General features: G+C 38.6%; 2 protein-coding genes across 3 annotated transcripts in view; both read left to right on the top strand.

The window, feature by feature from the left end:
- Positions 1–1556, top strand: part of rsad2 (radical S-adenosyl methionine domain containing 2) — a 2769-nt gene extending 1213 nt beyond the window's left edge. The window contains exons 3-6 of the mRNA XM_017475348.3: positions 103–332; positions 429–578; positions 769–801; positions 1006–1556. Of these exons, the coding sequence (XP_017330837.1) occupies positions 103–332; positions 429–578; positions 769–801; positions 1006–1170 (578 nt within the window). The 3' untranslated portion in view covers positions 1171–1556. The remainder of the gene's footprint in view (positions 1–102; positions 333–428; positions 579–768; positions 802–1005) is intronic.
- Positions 1557–6533: 4977 nt separating this feature from the next.
- Positions 6534–15327, top strand: part of rnf144aa (ring finger protein 144aa) — a 37828-nt gene continuing 29034 nt past the window's right edge. Inside the window, exons 1-2 of one of the 2 annotated variants that reach the window (XM_017476969.3) lie at positions 6534–6637; positions 7002–7276. The gene's annotated coding sequence lies outside the window, so the exon portion shown is untranslated. Of the gene's footprint in view, positions 6638–7001; positions 7277–9136; positions 9434–15327 lie in introns of those variants that run through there. The other variant, XM_017476970.3, reaches the window with a different exon arrangement.

Raw genomic sequence — 15327 nt, 5'->3', positions numbered from 1 at the left:
CAAATCATGAGAAGAGATGTAGTCAGTTGATTAAATGTGATGATGTAAATCTATTTTTACATATTCAAATTAAGATTACAGCAAAATCGATGTCGTTTCTAGGAGAATATTTGGACATTCTAGCAGTATCCTGCGACAGCTTTGATGAGGAAACCAACCAAGTAATCGGTCGAGCCCAGGGCAGAAAAAGCCACATAGACAACCTGTATAAAGTGCGGAACTGGTGCAAAGAGTACAGAGTGGCTTTCAAAATCAACTCAGTCATCAACACTTTCAACGTTCATGAAGACATGACTGAGCACATCAGAGGACTTAATCCTGTGCGCTGGAAGGTAGCGAGCACTGATCTCAGAGTCATGTGGTAAATGTAATATAACTACACATATTCTGCAGTTACCAAATGTCTAATGTGTTGATTTGTCCCATAGGTGTTTCAGTGCCTCCTGATTGAGGGTGAGAACACAGGCAAGGATAGCCTTCGAGAAGCAGAGAAATTTATCATCACTGATCAGGAGTTCCAGGATTTCCTGGACCGGCACCAAAGCATTAACTGTCTGGTCCCAGAGTCGAATCAAAAGGTAATATCAATTATAACCTTCTATTTCAGATCCAGAGCCAGCATTTAGTATATCAGTATAAGTTTACAGAGCATTGTTGCAGTTTCTATTAATTATTAAGCTATTGTGTAGCGTGATACAGTCCAGGGATATAATTTAAGACTATATTGTTCACCCATATGTTTGTGTATTTATTTATTTATTTTTGCAGATGAAAGACTCCTACTTGATTTTGGATGAATATGTAAGTACAGTCACAGTGGTTATTAGGTTATTAATCAGAGGTTATTATTATGTTTTCTGTGTGCTTATTCATAAATACCATTCGTACAGAATATTTTACTAAGGCATATAGTACTTCATATACTGTATATTACAAAACGGAGACTAAAACACAGTTTAGTATTTTTATATATGATACTTCACTTGGTTATATTTATCGCTGCAGATGCGTTTCCTGGATTGTCGAGCAGGGAGGAAAGACCCATCAAAGTCTATCCTGGATGTCGGAGTAGAGGAAGCTATAAAGTTCAGTGGGTTTGATGAGAGGATGTTTCTTAAAAGAGGGGGAAAATATGTGTGGAGCAAAGCAGAGATGAAGCTTGAGTGGTGATATGCCACAATGTTAGTCATATGTAATTTTTGTTAGCTGTTTGTTTCTATGTTAACAACCCCTTAAAGAATGTAATTTAATTTTTTTTTTTTTTAAAGTATGTTTAGTTTTAACATATTATTATTGTTATTAAATGGATTTGACTTTCTGCATGTGTCTATTAACATTCACTTAAAGAATGTAAATGTATTTTATTTTATTATGTTTAAAACTATTATTATTTTTATTGTTATTATTAGTAGTAGTAGCAGCGGTAGTAGTGGTAGTCGTATAGTACCTCTGCAATATTAATTCAGAATACTTTTTGTATTATTTTATGCACTTTATCCAAATTAAATGCATTTTGTCTATATGTTTTTAAATAAAGATCTATGTTTTTAACAAAATGCTATGTACTAGAATTTGATTAAAGTTAAAAGACAAAAGAAATTAGAGGTTCCATCCATCCATCCATCCATCCATCTTGTATACCGCTTATCCTTCCTTCAGGGTCACGGGGAAACCTGGAGCCTATCCCAGGGAGCATCGGGCAGAAGGCGGGGTACACCCTGGACAGGGTGCCAATCCATCGCCGAGCACAATCACATACACATTCACACACCCACTCGTACACTACGGACACTTTGGACATGCCAGTCAGCCTACCGTGCATGTCTTTGGACTGGGGGAAACCGGTGTATCTGGAGGAAACCAGAAATTAGAGGTTCCCTTTTGTAATTATTATTTTGTTTCATTGGTTTTGTGCCATATCTGATCGTGCCAGTAAAGAAAAAGATGTTCCTTGGGATCGGCTCCAGTTCCCGGCTACCCTGTAGGATAAGCGGTATAGAAAATGGATGGATGGTGCTTTGTAGCCCTCCTGTTTGCACACACTCTTAGAAAAGAAAGATTTCTGCAATGCATAAGGGTTCTACCTGGAGCCTTCTGGGAAAGGAAATTACTCACAAAATATGTTGTCAAATTGTGCTTCAAACATAGGAAAACTCATTATACACAATGAAATGACATATAGTATATGATAATAATGACCAAATAATGTGTTCTAAACAGATACAAATGCAAATATGAATAGAACGTGACTATTAATTTTTTAGAAGGCTTCATAGGGCATTTGGTTGAGACTAGAGGTGTGCATCGGGACTGGAATCCCATGAGGCATGACAAAAAGTTGTATGAGTGGGGTTTTTTACTTTAATGATGCTTATGAGACAAACAGGGACCACTTTCATTAACATGTCACACTATGGGTGTGCTTTTATTCTTCAGTTACTGTTTGGTCAGTGCCAAGGTATTTTTTTATTTTATTTTTATTTTTTTTTGGGGGGGGGCTAAATGTGTTAGAAGATATTGTAGGCAGGTACAAACAAAAATAATAACTGCATGAGACCACTTATGAAATCAGGTGATGTAGCTGAGGTTGAAAAACTGTCAGAGCCAGAATCACCTCACCATGCTGACAGTGCTGACATTTCTAAATCTGTTTTTTCTCTCCAGTGTTTTTCAGTGTTTCCAGGGGCATACCCCTACGGTTAATATTTAATTTTTACACAGCTTCTTTGGGTTTAAATCCAAATCTGCAGATACAGACATGGATATTTGGCAGTAAAACATATACAGATACAGATAATGTAATTGTGTTACAGCCCTAGGTTGCATCCATATCATACTATTATTATGAAAATCTCAGCCTAGGTATTTACACTGGAAAGCATCTCAAGACTGCATGTTCAGTTAATCAATTTCCACCCAATTTTCCTGCTGGAGGCTTCATAGAGACAACAGGTTGAGCACATCTATGGTGGCCCAGAAGGGCAAGGGTACTCTCTTTCTGGTATAGGAAAGTGCTCTCTTTCTGATATATGAGAAGTGCTCTCTTCCTGGTATACCAGAAAGAGAGCACCCTTGCCCTTCTCTACCACTGTAAAGGTCAGTTCAGATGTCTCTATCCCAAAACTCAGACCCCAACTTCTCCAAGGGTATCCTCAGACATTACTAAGCAAACTATGAGATATAATCTCTCCAGCAGACCCTGGGTCTACTTTGGGTCTCTGAACAGTGGGACATGCCTGATACAGCTCTAAAGGAAGCTGAGAATGGGGCATCCTGATAAGGTGCCATAATCACCTCATCTGGGCTCTCTCAATTTGGAAGCACAGGGGCTCTACTCCAAGGCTCTGGAGTGTTGAGCTTCTCACCATAACACAGTAAGCAGGCCTAAGCACTGCACCTCTGTGGAGGAATCTCATTTCCACTACCTGTACTTGCGATAGACTTATTCAGACTTACATTCCTAACTCTTGCAATTACATGCATTTTTTATTAAGTTCATACTGTTTTAGGTAACATTTTACTGCAATTAATGAATAATTCAAAGTCATTTCTGAATACCATGTTTGAATGTAACTGTGATCAAAATTTTAGTTTGATCTGAAGAGCTACCAGCTGGCAATACACAGACTGAGCCTGTCGAGCACATGAATTAGCACTTAATTATTAATCTCTAACTTGAGAAAAAAATAAAATTCTTTTCATGCTGTATTAACCTCTAACATTTCCCTAACAGGGTTTTAGCTCATTGGTATTCTCAAACTCTGACCAACTGAACTAGTAGGAGGATATGTTTTTGATTGAGACTACAAGGCATAAGAATTTCTGCTAAATGTATATATAAATATAAGCTGGTAGACCATCTTGGCATACTGGTAAGTTATTTCACATAACAATAAACTGAGCAATAAATGTTTGAGATTTTGAAATTACTTTACTCTTGTGATATATTCTTAAGAACAGCTTGTCTGTGACATTTCACTAATCTGGGCTGTAATCATAGGGCATTGAAATACATTAAATAGCCAAAAGTATGTGAACACCTGAACATCACATATATATGTGGGCCTTCCCCAAATTGTTTGCATAATTTTAGAAGCACATAATAGTATAGAATGTCTTTGTATGCTGTAGCGTTATAATTTCCCTTGACTGAAACTAACATGTTCCAGCATGACAATGCCCCTGTGCACAAAGCAAGCTCCATGAAGACATGGTTTGCCCAGGTTTGTGTGTAAGAACTCGAGTTTTCTGCACAGAGCCTAGACCTCAACCCCACTGAACACCTCTGGGATAAACTGGAATGCCGAACACACCCCAGGCCTCCTCACCCAACATCAGTGACTGACTTCACTAATGCTTTGCGGGTGAATGAGCACATCCAAACATCCATGCTCTAAAATCTAGTGGAAAGCCTTCCCAGAAGAGTGGGGGCTTTTATAAAAGCAAATCTGGAATATGATGTTCAGAAAGCAAATATGGGTGTGATGCTTACGTATCCACATACTTTTGGCTACATAGTTTAAATAAATGTGATTGTAAATTCTAAATAGATAGTTGGGTAATGTATCAAAATTCTTCATCATTCATTCACTTTTCATCTTCGGTAACTTATCCAAGTCAGAGTCACTGAGGTTCTGGAGCCTGTCCTGGGGGATGATGGGAATATACTCTGAATGGGACACGAGTCCAGTGAAGGCACCATGAATACAACCTTTTATGTCTTTGGGCAAATTGGAGTCACTAATTCACCGACTGACATGTGGGTCTTTAAGTGGTGGGAGACACCCCACACAGACACAGGAAGAACATGTGAAGAAGTACCAACCCAGGTAACTGTCTGTTCAACCGCTGCAATCAGGCTCCTCAGGAGGAGATTCTTCCCTCAGACCATCAGATTCATCAGTACAGATATGTCCACCACTCAGTCCCTTAGGACTCCATAAAGACTATCCAGTCACTCTGCACTCCACTGAAACTATGCACACTGCACTTTGCAATTTGTAATGCTACTACATGTAACATATGAGCATATTTAGTACACATAACATACTGAATATTTTGTACATCTATTTTTGCACATTCCTTATGAATATTTCTTATTTCCATTCATTCATCCATTTTCTGTACCGCTTATCCTACACAGGGTCACAGGGAGCCTGGAGCCTACCTCAGGGGACTCAGGGCACAAGGGGGGGCGGGACAACCAACCCATTGCAAGACACAACTGCACACGCACACACACACACACACACACACACATGCCACAGACAATTTGGAAATGCCAATCAGCCTATAAAGCATGTATTTGGACTCCCCTGAAGCACGGGGAGAACATACAAACTCTGTGCACACAGAGCAGAGGTGGGAATCGATCCAATCTTGGAGGTGCGAGGCAAATGTGCTAACCACTAAGCCATTGTGCATTTCTTATTATCTTATTTCTTATTCATTTTAAATGCACAGTCTAAAAAGCAATAGGCCAGGTTTTCATTTTACAGCAAGTTATAAATGGTAAATGGCCTGCACTTATATAGTGCCCTTTAACCTTAGCGGTTCTACAAAGCGCTTTACACTGTTTCTCATTCACCCATTCACACACACACTCACACACCAGCCTGGCTGGGATTGAGAGCAACTTGGGGTTCAGTGTCTTGCCCAAGGACACTTCGGTATGCAGGCTGGGAATCAAACCACCAGCCGTGCAATTAATGGACGACCCGCTCTACCACCTGAGCCACAGCCACAGTTATAAGTTATCTCAGCTGAAAATGCCCCCTCCCCCAAAACAATAGATACCCTCATAGAATTAGTAATTGTTTTAATGGTTATAATGGCAATTGTAGGGGCGCATAGTGGCTTAGAGGTTAGCATGTTTGCCTCACACCTCCAGGGTTGGGGGTTCGATTCCTGCCGCTTCCCTGTGTGTGCGGAGTTTGCATGTTCTCCCCGTGCTGCGAGGGTTTCCTCTGGGTACTCTGGTTTCCTCCCCCAGTCCAAAGACATGCATGGTAGGCTGATTGGCATGTCCAAAGTGTCCATAGTGTATGAATGGGTGTGTGAATGTGTATGTGATGGTGCCTTGTGATGGATTGGCACCGTGTCCAGGGTATATCCCGCCTTATGCCCAATGCTCCCTGGGACAGGCTCCAGGTTCCCCGCGACCCTGTCGGATAAGCGGTATAGAAGATGGATGAAATGGCAATTGTATAGAATTGGGTGTGGGTCTCTAGTGGTAACTTGTTTGCCTTCTATTGGTGACATGTTGTCACCATTATGTCTAGTGGATACCATTAAGGACCAATAATGGTAATAATAATGGTTTTAATAGTTAGCTGATGGTTTGTAATGGTATTTGTAGTGGAAGCCATTAGTGGCATTTCTGTGATAGTTTCTAAACTGTATATAAATGCGTGCCAAAAAAATAAATAGAAATCTTGAATCTTGATTTCTTGTTAATAAAAAATTGTACGAGCAATATGAAATGGCGCGTGTTATCCGGCGGGAGGCGCTCGTGCGCGGTTTGTTATGGGATGTGTTGGCACTCATCCTCCTCCGAAGCGCCAACTAGGAAACGGTCAGACAAATGGCGTCTTCATAACGCCTCAGCTGATTCTCCCAAACTGCGCGGAGACCTGCGGTAAGCAAAACACTTCTCCGCGCTTGACACTGCGTTGTTAGAAATACTGAAGCTTTAACAGACACGTTTTTGATGCCTAAAGACGGAATTTCCGCATCATAAACACAACAAGCTGTTAATAACACAGGCAGGTTGGCGAGGTGGGCTTTCCCCTCTCCCGCTTAGACACTGTGCTAGTTTACTTAATGTGAGCTACGTGTGATGTATCATAGACACTTTAACACAGTTTATTATATCGCTGACAACACGGCTTTTTAACGTCGAGCGCTAGCTAGCCAAAATGCATAGTATGGCTTTATACCTTTTCATGTAAGTGAATATTTTTTTTAATCGCTTGTTTTGTTATTTCTCCATTTATCCACAGGTTATTCAGATGCTCTCGGTGAGATGATGACCTTCTGAAGTCCGTGAATAATATTTTACATGCGTGTAACGCGTCAAAGCTTCATGGTGCTCACATTGCACTGAAAGCTAACTAGCTAGTGCACTATAGATAGCAAGCTACTGTTAGCTGCTCCACATCCATTGGCAGTAATCTGTGCTGTTTGAGGTTTACACACACTCGCGCGCACACACACTTTCACAGCCAGTTTGTAGCTCCTGAAGCTGGGACTAACTCGGACCATCTTTGAAGCTAAGGTGAGTAGTTCTTTAATAATAATATTAGTAATTTATAAGCTGCAACCATGATAAAGAAATGATGAGCTGCATGTACATGAGTCTGTGTCTCCTTTAATGAAAAAAATAATAATAATTCACCTTGAACGATGACTTTCATTGACATGTTGGACTATTTTCATTTTTTGGTTTGCTACATAAGCAGTAGTGTAGTGGTTAGCATGTTTGCCCGCACCTCCGGGGTTGGGGGTTCTCCTTGTGCATGTTCTTGTGCTTCAGGGGTTGGTACCCCATCTGGGGTTGTGCCCCGAGTTTCCTGGGTTAGGCTCCAGTCTCCTCTGCGACCCTGTGTAGGATAAGCTGTATGGAAATTAGATGGATTGATTATTTGCTACATTACCCACACTATCGTTTGACAACCTGCTGATAGTGGTGCCAGTGGCGTATAACCTCCTTCACTTAATCTCTACATAAAGAGACTGATGCAACAGCGCTTTAGTCTGTGCAGCTCTCTCGCCTCCTCATCTGTGGTCTGTGCTCAAACAAATAAGGTTCCAAAGCTTCAACTTTCATTTCATAGATTGTTTGCTAGCTGAGTAGAGTTCTCTGCTGTAACTTATTGCATTGCGTTCCATTTTTGTACCATTGTTCCCTTGTGGGAACACAGAGTGGCACAGAACCGCTTTTGTGGTTCTCACATGAAACAGTTGAGCTAATTTGCTAAACACCTCAGATATTTTTATATGAATATATTTGATGTGTTTCAGGGTGGCCTTTGCTTTTGAGAACTTGTCCTGCTTATAGATGTTATGACCATGTGTTCATTTATAAAGCCCAAAATCATATCTGGATGTGATTCACATTTAATCCATAAGTAAATGGACATATCCCTTAAAACCCTTATATGGTTTGTATAAGGTCAGTTTCAGGTATCAGTCAATATGCATTTCACTGATTATCAGTATCATAATAAATGGGATTGGTGCATCTTTACTAAAATCATTTCAGTGGGCTGACTGCATTTTTTTAGGGAGAAAATGGAAGAACCCTTATAAGGTAGAATGAAGGGAAGGAGTCACCCCTCCCTGGATGGGTAGGATGGTGATGAAAGTAGGAATACACGAGAGCAATTCCAGATATAATCTGCAGAAGGAAATATGTCTTGGTCTGCCTTGCTAACAATATCATGGCATTTACTCTAACATTTTGTGAATTAGGATCCTGCTGTGTTTGTGTTTTGAGTTGAACTACTTCTGTCTCAGGTAATATTATAGTTTAGACTAAGCTTGAACATGCATTTGCATGTTATATGCCTTTAGCTTGTATATTGAAATGTCTTCCTGTTATGCGTCAGTGCTAGTGAAACTTATGTTCAAATCCCTGGCCTGTTAGGTCCTTGAGTGTAAACCATTATCCCTCAGAGTTTTGCCTCACTTGCAGGTTTCATTCTATAAAAATGTATCTGCCAGATGAATAAATATAAATATCTTCCTAAGCTGCTCATACTAAAAGCACCAGCTACTGTTGCTTATTACTATCAAACTTATTTTCTCTGGTCAAAATATAGCCCTGCCGTATTTCTGTATAATGAAGTCTATTTTGGTTCACCATTCATTAAAGAATATTTTCATACTCATGTTATCTGATGTCTCAGTTTCAACAAGCCTACAAATAGAGAAGCTTGAATGTCTCGTTTTCTGTTTAAGCACTCTTAAAACTCCAGTGTGAGTGAGAGTACTTCTGTGCTCTTACATTTATCCTGACCAGCCTTGTCTGCCCAGTATACTGAAGTGCTGTATCTGTCTCCTTTGTAACAGCACGCTGTATTCCAAGAGATGGGTCACTTGTGCTACTCAATTTTGATGCTCTTACAGAATAAGATGTAGAGTTAGAGACCTTCACTTGCCAAGAAAATAATGGCTATAGCTTTGGCAACAAGCCTGAAGTTTGTGCTTCTCTGCTTGATTGGAAAATGAGGAAGCCACAACCTTTTTTTCCTCCTTCAGCAACAGACAGCCGTTTGATATTTTGAGAACTAAAACACGTCAGCCCCTGAGGTGACGTTCGAAATTTAATCACTCTAAATCAGAACTACTTGTGAGTCATCAGTCAGACTTGGAAGCGTGCTGCTTTATATTGAATTAATGTATCTGTGATTAGGACTGCATGAAACTCTTGGTGAGTACAAAAAGTGTTTTTATTATTATTATTATTAATGTGAATGTTGTTTAGAGAGGCAGATCCTAAAAATGTGGCTCTTGAAGTGAAGTGCTGGATACAGTTGAAGTGCTTTACCTTGTATTTTTAGCGTGGTAGTAAGCTGGTTGTACTGTATGAATGTACAATAATGTGCTATATGACAGCGTTATATGACTGATCCTTAGAATCACCAGACTGCAATTTTTTTGCTCTCTCCCTGTTCACAGCATTCCAGAACCAAGCTATAAAGAACACTTAGTACAGAGGTTTCTGAGTTGGTAAACAAGCCAAATATGCAGGGGTATTAATGGGTGCTTTGGGAAACACTGCAACAGATAGATTAGCAGATAAAATGTGCTTTTTATGAATTGCCTTATCAGTTTACCTGTCAGGTGATGCTCATTTAGAAACTTACAATTTAGACTGGCAATGCTGGGATTTGAACGCTCAACCTTCATACCTTAGGTTTAGTTCTAAAATATGATTGGCTGAGCCACATTCGAAGCTGTTGTAAAATCCTGAATATACACACCTATGACCACACCACAAAAATTTAATTCTGTATTATTTAAGACCAATGTAAATTTACCAATTTACATTTATACTTATATTTTATACCTACCATTATACTGTCTATAAAATAAATTAATTGTTGTTTTGTATGTTGATTAGCAAACAAAGCTTACTGTTAACACATGAAGTTACATGGCAGAAGTTTGTTGGCTGATATTATTAATAATGTATTAAATTATTTATTGAACACAAATTTTTTTTTTCATTTTCTAAAAGCAATAAGCCTAAAGTGTATTTTTAAAACCAGTGAAATGGTTGGTTATAAATCAGAGCGGGGGTATAAAAAACGTATGAAAATCAATTCTACAGGATTTCCGAAAGCAGGACAATTGATACATCATGAATAGAACGACTTCTTACGTTTGTAACTTCTTTTGTTGTGTTATTAATGTTGTTACTATGTGCATGTGTTCATCTCAGACACTCCTTCTTATGAGCAGTTTGCATGTTGAGTCATACAGCAAAGGCAAGGCAAGAGCAGGTTTATACATGGGAACAGGAACAAACATTTTTGTGGTGTACTTGTAACTTTTCTTGTGTAAAAATTAGGCTACTTTCAAAGGTGGCTTATCATCCGTACACACCATCAGCCAGAATAAGTGCCCTACGTGAACTCCAGGATGAAAGTAAAGAACAAATACATGTCCACCCAAGTATTTACTTTGTGAACTCACTATTTTGTGTCTCTTCAGGCGTAGTCACACGAATGGCAAAGAAGGCAAAGTTAGAAATCAGATTCTTTGTCACTGTTAGAGCTTCTAATGAAAATAAAATTATCTTTTTCTCTAGAGAGGTGAAGCGCAAGACTTTGAAAAGAAAGTCTGTGGCAGAGTCAGGCCTCGATATAGAATCTTCACCTCAATAATCAAATAAAAAGTCCATCATATTAATATTGTTAGTGTCCTCACTACAGATGTACAGAATTATGTCTTATCTGTCATGTTTGTGTATTTCGCATGGATAATTTAGGAATAATTCTAAAAGGAGGTAGACAATGTTTTTTTTTTTTCTTCTTCTTCTATATCTGGTATCTGTAAATAAAATAAAAAAAACATTAAAATCAAACTTTTGTATCATGAAGGACTGTACCACTTATGGGGATTAACACTGTGTTGATCTCATTGTAGAGATCAACTGATTGATCGGTTTTGCCAATTAATTGGCACTGATAACCGAGCAGCTGAGAAATGTCCGCTGTCATTATACAGTACGAAAGCGGCGTGTAGAGGTGAAATTAAAAACTACCACTGACAAATCCTGTGATATTTGATTTTTTTTTATTTATTCATTTTAGATGTTTCCATTTTTATTTGTTATTTGGAGTGTTCATTTTTGGTTCAGTGTAGATGGTTCAGATGTATATATCTTATTGACTTTAATATTTATTAATTATAATATATTTAACTTTTAATATATATTATACATTTAATATATAATATATTTCATTTAATAAAGTACAGTACATTTTCATGGTACAGTCAGTACTGTTTATTTTTGTAATAAAGTTCAGCAATATTTTTACTTTGTGTTTTCATTCATATCATTCGGTTGATTCATCAGTTATAGGCAGGTAGTGCATAACTTGTTTATCGGTATTGGTAAATTCCATTACTGGTCGACGTCTAGTTATTATGGATTTCTTTCCCCCAGGTCTCCTGTATTTTGCAGCTTTTCTATTACCTTAAACTTCTAAAAAGCAGTGTTCTAGTCCAATCATTACTGCCTTACAGTCCATAAGTGTCTGCCTTAATGAATTGCAGTGGGATGTAAGAGTTTAATTTGATGTTAGTTTATGATATTTTAATGTATGATATTTTCTGTAATATCCCCTACCCCAATGGTTCCATATGTAATTGGACAAATAATACTGATCTTGACTGTAAGCCATAAAATCATGATTATTTCTTCATGAATCGTGCAGTCCTAGATGCCAGCCCTACTGTAGAGTACTTGCTGAAGGCTTGCAGTGTTTAGATGAGACCTTTCACTCCCAGCAGTCATGTCAGTGACTGAGCATCTTCTCTTTGACTCACATTGTTTCACATCTCATTTGTTGTGTTCATTGGGCAACTCTTGGATTTTCTGTATTCACTTCACAGCTTCGGTTAGTCAGCATCTGTGGTTAGGAAGAAACTGATGTGGTGAAAATGACGTGGGTGAAATGTAGGGAAAAGGCTGGAAGGTGCTGGCTCATCATGTTAGGGAAGTGTTTATTTCTGGGAGAAAAACTCAACTTAGCAACCATACTGGCTAGAGGGCTGTGTAAGATGTTATCTCGGGTGAGAGGGGAATGGCAGCAAATTCAATTTTGGGCTTTTAAAAGAGGAGGGAATGTGCTGTAATGGATGAAAAAGCAAGAGGGTTTTTTTTTTGTTTGTGTTTTGTTTTTTGTTGTTGATTTTTGTAATGAAATGTGTCTTTCCACTTTCTTTGAACATGACTCATGTAATACTGAGAACTGCATCTTGCTAAATAATTAGCAATGCATCATCTTGTGATAATGGATTTTTGTCATTATGCTGTACTGTAAGGACAGTGAATACAGCAGTAATTTCTCCCCTGTTTAACTGTGAAATTTGTCACATGATGGTCAGTCACCATCAAGTAATTGGTATCATTTGAGAGTAAAAGCTTGAAAATGTACTGCAAGACATTAATTACTGTAGATTTTTAAAAAATCTCCAAAAATTGCAGTGTGCTGACATTTAAGAAAGCAATGTTCCGTGTCCTCTCTATTCTGAGGTCGGCAACTCTGTGTCTGTCATTGTTGAGAGACAGTAATGATGATTCTCACACTCACTGAACTAAATTCTCACTGTGCTTGTACCCATTTTAAACCGCACTGGAAGATTTAAAAAAAATAAATAAAAAAAAAATCCATGAATGTCGGCAAGCAATATACCAGAAATGGTGTTATTTTTCTGAAATGTGTTTTGCACTGGGATTGGTAGTTTGTCAGTATTAATGCAGCCTCTGTTGTGCATCGAGACATCTGCATTTGTCAGTGTGAGACAGAGAATGTGTTGAAAACCTGAGTGAAGCTGAGGACAGTGAGTCTTGAGGCACTGGCCGAGTCATGTGACTGTTTTCTGTTCAAGTGTATCTCTTGTACGCAGAGCACCAGAGTGTTACACGTTGAGGAGTAGCCACTCTGCACTGTGTTTAAACCTGGCCACTGTGCTCACTTCATAGACTTTATTAGATACTGCTTAATTAACATCTGATTTTGATTAAGGCGAGAAGTTTTAAAAGGATAGTTCGCCCCAAAATGCCATTTCTGTCATGTATTGCTCACCCTCATGTTGTTCCAAACCCATAAGACTTTCCTTCATCTTTGGAACACAAATGAAGACATTTTAATTAAACCTGGGAGAATTCTGTCCCTTTATTTACAGATTTCTGTCCCTCCATTTACAGTCCAAGTACCCAGAACTTTCATGTTCCAAAGATTTTATTAGAAGTTGATTTGATTTCTTGGTTGTCATTGTACAAACATACAACTAAATTATGGACTTGCCAATGTATACAGTTAGAGAATAATTAAGTTCATATTACAGACAAAGGCCATATACAACGTAAATGAAATAAAGTGCTCATAATGTTATTGCAGTAGAATGACACCAAGAGAATGACATTGTGATGGGTTTACCTTCCTGAGCATTCTTAAGAAGTACAGCTGCTTTAGTCTTTTCTTGACTAGCGCTGTGATGATTATCATCCCTGAGAGATCCTCTGAGATGTGTGTGTCCAGAAATTTAAAGCTGGGGACACACTCCACCATCTCCCTGTTGATATGCAGTGGTGTGTGAACATCCTGCTTCTTCCTGAAATCAATAATGAGTTATTTTGTTTTCTTCATGTTTTGAGTCAGATTATTCTCTGTGCACCACACCATCACGTGTAAAAAGTTCATAAAGGCATTATAAAAGTAATCCATGTGACTCCAGTAGTTTAATCCCAGTTTTGTGAAGTGGAACAAATGCTTTGTGTGTGCAAAAAGTGTGCTAAAATGAAGTCTTTATTCACAAAATATCTTCACTTCCGTATAGATCTCTGACGCGTGTTCATGAGAGAGTTGAGAGTTTTAGTTGCTTGGACAGTAAATGGAGAGACAGAAATCTCCCAGGTTTTATTAAAAATGTTTTAATTTGTTTTCTGAAGATGAATAAAAGTCTTATGGGTTTGAAACAACATGAGGGTGAGTAATTGATGACACAATTCAAATTTTTTGTTGAACTATCCCTTTAAGTTATCTATTGTGCTGGTACTGGCAGCACATGTGCATTTGAAGCTGTATCTATTTTCAGTCATGCACAGTATGTATCTGAGGGGTGGACAAATTATTAATGTATTAGCTAGGAGTGAGTAAAAGCTTCAGTGTGCTGCCCAGTCCCATGATTTGGTTTCCTGTAAAGTGGAAGGCTAGTGTAGGCTACAAAGTGTTCAATAATATAATGGGAGGTAGTTGGATAGGTAAGCACATTAATTTCAGACTAAGGGAACTAATGAGTATATGATCATTATCCTGTTGCCAAAATTTTTAATTTAGCGCATCATGTTTCATAGCTTGACAAAAACCCAGTAAGTCATTGGCTTAAGCTATGAGCTCTGGCTTTCTGTCCTCACATCACATGTAAAAAAATAAATAAATAAAAATTCAAGGCTTCATTTTCTGAATGAGAAGGCTTTCCATTAGAAACATAGAATGGCTGTGGGAATTTGCCCATTCACCCGCAAGAGCATTAGTGAGGTTAGGCACTGATGTCGGGGTGAGGAAGCCTGAGGCGCGGTTGGCATTCCAATTCATGTGGTTAAGGTCCAGTTCACTCAAGTGTCTTCAAACCAATCTTGGCACACCATGTCTTCATGGACAGTGCAAAGTGTCATTGTCATGCTGGAACATATTTGGGCCTCTTGGTTCCAGTGGAGGGAAATTGTAATGCTGGACACAATATGTGTCTTTCTACCATAGTCGGCCACTCCCTTAACCTTGTGACCGAAGTCACATGTCTGTTTTCACTATTGCAGCTCAGGGTTGGTTTTTGTTTTTTGTTTTTCATGTAATTTATGGAAAGCAGAACCACGAGCGACAACAGATTGCATCTGTGGCTGACCTTGCACTCTTGCTGTCTGCACTTGTCAATAGAAATAAACAGTGAAGATAATGGCTGTCATATCCTTTTAATTTTGTAGACTGAGATGGTATGCCACAGGGGCTCTGGAGAAGATGAAGTAATTTATAATGCTGTTGTTTCAGCCTGAAATGGTGAACGTTGATACTTTTTCTTTCGCTCCATTCA

This window comes from Ictalurus punctatus, chromosome 9 (assembly GCF_001660625.3).
Source record: "Ictalurus punctatus breed USDA103 chromosome 9, Coco_2.0, whole genome shotgun sequence".
NCBI classification, from domain to species: domain Eukaryota; kingdom Metazoa; phylum Chordata; class Actinopteri; order Siluriformes; family Ictaluridae; genus Ictalurus; species Ictalurus punctatus.
This window is presented reverse-complemented; position numbering and strand designations above follow the sequence as displayed.